This window comes from Leptopilina boulardi, unplaced genomic scaffold (assembly GCF_019393585.1).
Source record: "Leptopilina boulardi isolate dan_hultmark-lab unplaced genomic scaffold, ZJU_Lbou_2.1 LbouV2_393, whole genome shotgun sequence".
NCBI lineage: Eukaryota > Metazoa > Arthropoda > Insecta > Hymenoptera > Figitidae > Leptopilina > Leptopilina boulardi.
Window position 1 is genome coordinate 1,056,488 of NW_026137966.1, and position 7,592 is coordinate 1,064,079.

General features: G+C 40.4%; 1 protein-coding gene across 1 annotated transcript; it reads left to right on the forward strand.

Moving 5' to 3' along the window:
- Positions 1 to 2,828: 2,828 nt before the first annotated feature.
- Positions 2,829 to 6,698, forward strand: LOC127288756 (uncharacterized). The gene has a single exon (XM_051316394.1). The coding sequence runs from the start codon at positions 2,829 to 2,831 to the stop codon at positions 6,696 to 6,698; it is 3,870 nt and encodes a 1,289-aa protein (XP_051172351.1).
- The last annotated feature ends 894 nt before the right edge of the window (positions 6,699 to 7,592 follow it).

Sequence of the window (7,592 nt, forward strand, 5' to 3'; positions counted from 1 at the left end):
CCTAAGATTTCTGCATATTCGTCATTTATGCAGTCTCCCGACGGGAAGCCAACAATCGCGCAGTCTGTCTTAAGTTGTGTCTCACAAATATAGTTAAGTTTAGTATCGTTATTGACAGGAATTTCTAAACTATTACAGAGGTGGTCTGAATGTACTGTCACAGTTTGTGCACTGTTATATTGTACTCGAATAGTCATAGTAATTTAGACATGACACAAAAATATTTGTTTATGAAAAAATTATTCTTCCGTTTAGTCTTTTAAACGAGAAACTGACCGTTTCTATTCTTCGAACTCTAAGGTCTTGTTCAGTCGTATGAGTAAGCACGTCAGCTGATCCAACAAGTGTGAGTGAGAGTCTCTGTAATTCTCGTCGGTTAACAATGTATTGAACACAGGAACTAGAAATGGCGGGAAGGGGGGATGGGTGATGTTTGGATATAATAGGTTTAAGATTTGTGTTTGGATGTTTCTACTTGAAAATTATATTTGTTGAAGGAATTGTTAAAGTTATTTTCTTATCGCGTTCGTTACCGTTGTTACTGCTAGTTCGGTGGTGGGTTTGTGTTTTTATTGCCTTTCAGACTGTTACCTGAAAAGAGACCATCAAAGGAGACAGACAGTTTTCCTACCTGAACGGAGGGACGAGGCTTCCCTGCGGAAAAGGGTACGACAAATTCGGCTTTCCCAGCTAGGGACAACGACAAAAAAGGGGGCCAGACGTGAAGAAGTGGGGTTCCCAGCTCGGGACGCTTCAAAGAATACGTCATTAACGGCTCATTAGTTATTTGGCAGTGCTGGAGTGGAGTTCTCGTTGTGAGACGCTCCTTTTAAAATACTACGAGATTAATAATTGTGATTTGTATTATAATTTTCTTGATTAAAACTCGTTCTATTGGTTGCTAATTTTGTGTTTTATTAATTTACTTTTTTTCCTGTCCGACATGGGGACCAGTCCCGGCTAATAATTAACAAATGGTGGAGGCGCCGGGTAACACCAATGGTCTACCTATTCGTCAGACAAAAGTAAAATAAGTGCGTGTCGCGATAAATCGTTAAAGTGAAATAATAATACGTAAAATGGAGGAGAATCAGGAGATGCCGAGACTTTCTAGTCAGGTGCTTGGGGACCCAAGACATGTCCAACTTGGTAGCCGATCAAATGCAGAAGGTGAGAGAGAGATAATACCGAGCGTGGAAAATCGAGGTGAGTCTATTTCATTACATAATACCAATTTTCGCGGAAGTTCTGGTACTATCAGTATGCGTGGTGAGGGTTCGATAAATAGCCTTGATGATGGGAGTTTGGTCAGTCCTATCACTAGGGATTCTTTAAACAGAAAGCGAGATCTAAGATTAGAAGCTGCAAAAAAGAAATTTCTTATTGAATCGAAGATTCTAGAAGAAAGGAGAAAATTAGAAATGCGATTAATTGAGGAAGAGTTTAACGCGAATCTCGATAGTCTAGAAGAGGACGAAGGTTTGCGGGGGGGTTCTATAGATCGGCAAATCGATCATGAGACCGGTAGTGTGGGTGAATGGGTGGATCGCGGACGGCACGGAAATGCAGGTCCTTCATATCGAGATGAAGACAATCGATCGGAATCGGGTCATTCAAGAATTCATGACAATACAATGCTTAGTAATAGCTTAAGAGAGTTTGCCCAAGAAATATCTCGTTCTATAAGAGAATCGCGTGGGGGGGATATGTTAGAAAAAACGAATCAAGGGATAATTAAAAAAATGTCAGTAGGAAAGGCCCTGCCCTCCTTCGATGGTGACGTCTTAGAATGGCCGATGTTTAAACGAGCATTTGAGGAGAGCACATCAAAGGTGGGTTATACTGAACAAGAAAATTTAATTCGACTAAATGAAAGTTTAAAAGGCGATGCAAAAGAAGCCGTAGCTTCGCTTATGGTAACAACTAATGATACTAAGCAAATTATGCAATTATTACAACTTCGTTTCGGCAACGCGAATGCAGTCGGAACTCGTATAATAAAGGATTTAAAAAATCTGCCAAAAATTCAAGGAATAAATGACAATTTTATAAATTTTGCTACTAAAGTCAAGAATAGTGTAGCAGCTTTAGAGGCGACCAAACACCTTGGATATCTGCATAGTCTAGAGTTGGTCCGTGAGATTATGGGCAAAATGCCATCTTCCATGGTTTCCAATTTTAATCGTTATCTGCACAGTAGTAATGAACTTGACATGCCCATGCTTGTATCCTTGTCAAACTTCCTTTTCTTTGAAGCCGAAATCGCGTGCAAAGTTGGCATATTTGAGACTGTAGAAAAATCCGAAACTTTTAAACGCCCTCATAACTCTGACAATAAAAATCATAACCCGAAACGATCGCGAGGAAATTATTTTGAGTCGCAACAGTCTGGTAATCGTGCTACCGAGAGAGTACATACTACGGCTGAAGAAAAGAACAAAAAAGAAAATTGCGGCTACTGTCAAGGTAAAGATCATGCAGTCGTAGTATGTCCTGAATTTGATAAATTGTCCACCTCTAAACGATGGGACTGGGCCAGCAAAAAGAAAATTTGCTTTCGTTGTTTGTCGAGCACTGAACATCGACAAAATAAATGTCGCGAAGGTAGTTGTACCGTCTCTGGTTGTAAGAGTACCCATCATACGTTACTTCATCGAATGGATAGATCTAACGATGATGAAGAAATTTCTATTATAAGAAACGAGGCTCTGAGATCCGTCAAAAATAAGGAAACAGAGAAATGACTAGCCTTCGATAGACGTATTCTATTAAAGATCATTCAAGTCAAATTATATGGACCTAAAGAATCAATTCTTACATTTGCCCTAATGGATGAAGGGTCGACAGTTACCCTTTTAGATGATACCTTAGCTAAAATCATTGGCGTGAGAGGACAACGAGATCCATTACAAATTACTGGCGTAGGGAATTCAGGGACTTCTGACCCCTCTAGCGAACGAGTCGATTTTGAAATTAGTGCCCTCGACAGTAATGTAAAACATTCAATAAGAAACGCTCGCACCATAAAAAGTTTAGTTCTACCTAGTCAATCGCTTTCGGCAAACGATATACAAAATTATTCCCATACGTCACACCTATCTGTCGAGCCTTATAACAATGTTGTACCGAAACTGTTAATCGGTCAGGACCATTGGGATCTCGTTACATCAATAAGAACAATGTCAGTTTCTCGATTTCAGCCAGTAGCTTCCTTGACCAAGTTGGGATGGGTTATTCATGGTCAAATACCTACGCGTTTAGAAAAAAATAATTATGTAACAGTTTTATCAATAGATTGTTCGCAAGAAAATTCCGAAGACTCTTCGGACCTACATAAATTAGTCAAGTCATATTTTAGCACAGAATGTATAGGTATCACTAATAATAGTCGAAGGAACAAATTGGAAAAAAGGGCTGAGAACATATTGTCTAACACTGCGAAACGCATAGGCTCACGTTGGCAGGTAGGTCTGTTGTGGAAGAGTGAAGATATCCAATTACCGAATAATTACCAAAATGCCCTTACACGCCTTTATTCACTTGAAAGAAAAATGGATAAAAATGCTACATTCGGTGAACGATACTGTCAACAGGTAGAATATTTAATTAAGTCTGGGTACGCAAAAAAAGCAGATTTACCCCCCGTTAAAAACCCTCGCGTTTGGTACTTACCTCATTTCGGGGTAATTAACCCTAACAAACCTGACAAAATTCGTCTCGTTTTTGATGCGTCTTCAAAAACTAAAGGAGTTTCGTTAAATTCTAGCTTGCTAACAGGTCCGGATCTTGTTTGTTCACTGTATGGTGTCCTATTGCGTTTCAGACAAAAAAAGATAGCATTTATGGGGGATATTAAGGAAATGTTTCTTCAAATAAAAATTTGCGAAGAAGACCAAGGGGCACAACGGTTTTTGTGGCGCGGAATGAATCGAGAATGCGATCCTGAAGTGTATGTAATGACATCGATGTTATTTGGAGCGACTTCCTCCCCTTGCACTGCACAATATATAATGAATAAAAATGCCAAAGATTTCGAAACAAAATATCCGCGAGCAACTAAAGCCATCAAAAACAAACACTATGTCGACGATTATTTAGATAGTACAGATTCGGAACTGGAAGCGCTCACGGTAATCAAAGAAGTTACAGAAGTTCATAAACACGGAGGATTCGAGATTACCGGGTGGGTTAGTAATAATAAAATTTTACAAAGTAAACTTTCCGCAAATAAAGATAATGACATAGTTGACTTGACAAAAGATCATATAGAAAGAGCTTTAGGTTTAAATTGGAACTCGTCTAAGGACACCATTACCTTTAATTTCGATAGTAGAAAAATCCCCGATTCAATCGCCAACAAAAATGAAAATCCGACTAAACGCGAAATGCTAAGTGTTATAATGTCAGTTTACGATCCATTGGGTATTTTGCTACCACTTACAATTCGAAGTAAAATGTTGTTACAAGACGTCTGGCGAAGGAAGTGCGCCTGGGACGACAAACTGACAGAAGAAGAATTTATTCGTTGGAAAGCATGGATATCGGAATTAAAAAACGCGAAAGATTATCAGATTCCCAGGGCCTATTTTAATCGAGAAGACATACCTCGCGACATAGAATTGCATATTTTTAGTGATGCTAGCGATAAAGCCTATTCCGCTGTTGCTTACTTACGAGGAATTTTTCGAGATGGGTCAATTAATGTTTCGTTTGTCGCGGGAAAGGCGAGAGTAGCTCCACTGAAGTCCCTATCAATCCCGCGTATGGAACTCCAAGGAGCGTTAATAGCGAGTAGATTAGGCAAAACGATTATCGAGGAACTCGAAATAACTATCACGAGGCGCGTATATTGGACCGACTCGCTTACCGTCCTAGGATGGATCCAAGCAGACCCACGAAAGTACGAAGTATTTGTAGCTCACCGCTTAGGAGAAATCGACGAAATAACGGACATAGCGGAATGGAACTGGACTCCTAGCAAATTGAACCCCGCCGATTGTGCAACCAAGAATGTAGGAAATATACAGGTTCTTACAGATAGATGGCTCCAAGGACCGAAGTTCCTTTGTTCCCCCGAATCGATGTGGCCAAAACCGAATTCTATCGATAGGAAAATATCTTGTGAAACCGAAGCAAAACGCGAGTTTGTCACCGTTGTTAAAGAAAACATAACACAAGTTCTGCCAGAGATTTCGCACTTTTCTAAGTATTTATGTCTGATCAGAAGTACATCATGGGTATTGCTGTCCCCCCAACGTTGGCGTGGAAACAAAAGGGCCACGCTCACCCCAGACCTTTTACAGAAAGCCGAACTCGCGTGGATAAAACGACTACAAAGAGAATGCTTCGGGTCCGAAATCCAAAAGTTGAAAGATGGTAAACAATTAGATAAAGATAGTAGGCTTAAAGGTCTTTCACCCGTAATGGACGCGGACGGAGTCACACGAATTGATGGTCGAATAAAAGTAGCCACCGATGTTTCATACGACGTTAAGTTTCCGGTAATCCTAGACGGTAAGCACCCGTTCACTCGATTGATAGTGCAATATTATCATGAAAAATTCGGACATGCCTCACCTGAAACGATTGTTAACGAACTGAGACAGAAGTACTGGATAATAAAACTACGCCCCACGGTAAGATCTGTCTCTGCACAATGCCGATGGTGTCGTGTCCAGAAAGCAAAACCGCAAATTCCCCGCATGGGCGACTTACCCATAGAGAGATTGGGTCATCATCAAAGACCTTTCACGTTTTGCGGGATAGATTACTTTGGTCCTATGTTGGTCACTGTAGGAAGACGAAACGAAAAGAGGTGGGGTGTTCTCATAACGTGCTTAACGACCCGGGCTATTCACCTTGAACTCGCTTCTTCCCTGTCCACCAATTCCGCTATTATGGCACTCAGGCGTATGATAGCTCGACGTGGTTGTCCTTCAGAAATATTTTCGGATAATGGCACAAATTTAAAGGGAATGGACCTGGAACTCCAAAGGTCGATTAAAGAAATCGATTATGACACAATAGAACAAGAAATGACGAGTCGTGGAATCAAATGGCGATATATTCCCCCGTCGACTCCTCATATGGGCGGAAGCTGGGAGAGGTTAGTACGTAGCGTTAAAGTAGCTTTAGCAGTAACTCTGAAATCAAGGGCACCCAAAGAAGAGGTGTTGTCGACATTGCTGGTTGAAGCCGAAAACGTTGTAAATAGTCGACCATTAACCCACGTGTCGGTTGATCACCGTGAAAGGGAAAGTTTAACTCCTAATCACTTTCTAATCGGCTCATCGTCAGGAGCATCAATTCCCGGAAATTTTAACAATGATGATTTGTGTTCCCGAAAGACCTGGCGGAAGTCACAACGTCTAGCCGACATGTTTTGGGCTCGCTGGTTAAAAGAATACATGCCCAGTTTAGTAATTAGGAAATGTTGGACTCAAGAAGTGAGACCGCTGTCAGAAGGTGACGTGGTATTAATCGCAGATCCAACTCTTCCAAGAAATTTATGGCCGAAAGGAATTATTTTAGAGACTATTCCAGGTAAAGATAAACGCGTCCGTTCAGTTAACGTGCGCGTTAGAAATCGAATTATGAAAAGATCAGCAGCAAATATTATTGTACTGGTTCCTGTAGAAGAGAGTACGGGAGTTACTTACTCTCGTACTGGGGGTGAGGATATTGAACACAGGAACTAGAAATGGCGGGAAGGGGGGATGGGTGATGTTTGGATATAATAGGTTTAAGATTTGTGTTTGGATGTTTCTACTTGAAAATTATATTTGTTGAAGGAATTGTTAAAGTTATTTTCTTATCGCGTTCGTTACCGTTGTTACTGCTAGTTCGGTGGTGGGTTTGTGTTTTTATTGCCTTTCAGACTGTTACCTGAAAAGAGACCATCAAAGGAGACAGACAGTTTTCCTACCTGAACGGAGGGACGAGGCTTCCCTGCGGAAAAGGGTACGACAAATTCGGCTTTCCCAGCTAGGGACAACGACAAAAAAGGGGGCCAGACGTGAAGAAGTGGGGTTCCCAGCTCGGGACGCTTCAAAGAATACGTCATTAACGGCTCATTAGTTATTTGGCAGTGCTGGAGTGGAGTTCTCGTTGTGAGACGCTCCTTTTAAAATACTACGAGATTAATAATTGTGATTTGTATTATAATTTTCTTGATTAAAACTCGTTCTATTGGTTGCTAATTTTGTGTTTTATTAATTTACTTTTTTTCCTGTCCGACATGGGGACCAGTCCCGGCTAATAATTAACACAATGCCTCCGTGGTGAAGTGGATGCTTTGGGTTATATGTCACAAAATAATCTAATTTAATTTGTGATTCTGGTTTTGGTCGTCTATTTAAGGGATGAAATTTATATTCTGATTTTACCGAAACTTGATTTTCCTTAACAATTTCGTTTTTAACGGGGGTAGTCTCTATTTTCGTATCTGAATTTTCCGATTTGTTTTGAATATTTTTATTGCGTGAATTAATTCGTTTTTTTGAGCGACCGCCACGGGGCCTAATTTTATGTGGCATAATTTGAATGATTCATAGCAAAAAAAGAAATGAAAAATCAATAGTTTTCAATTACTT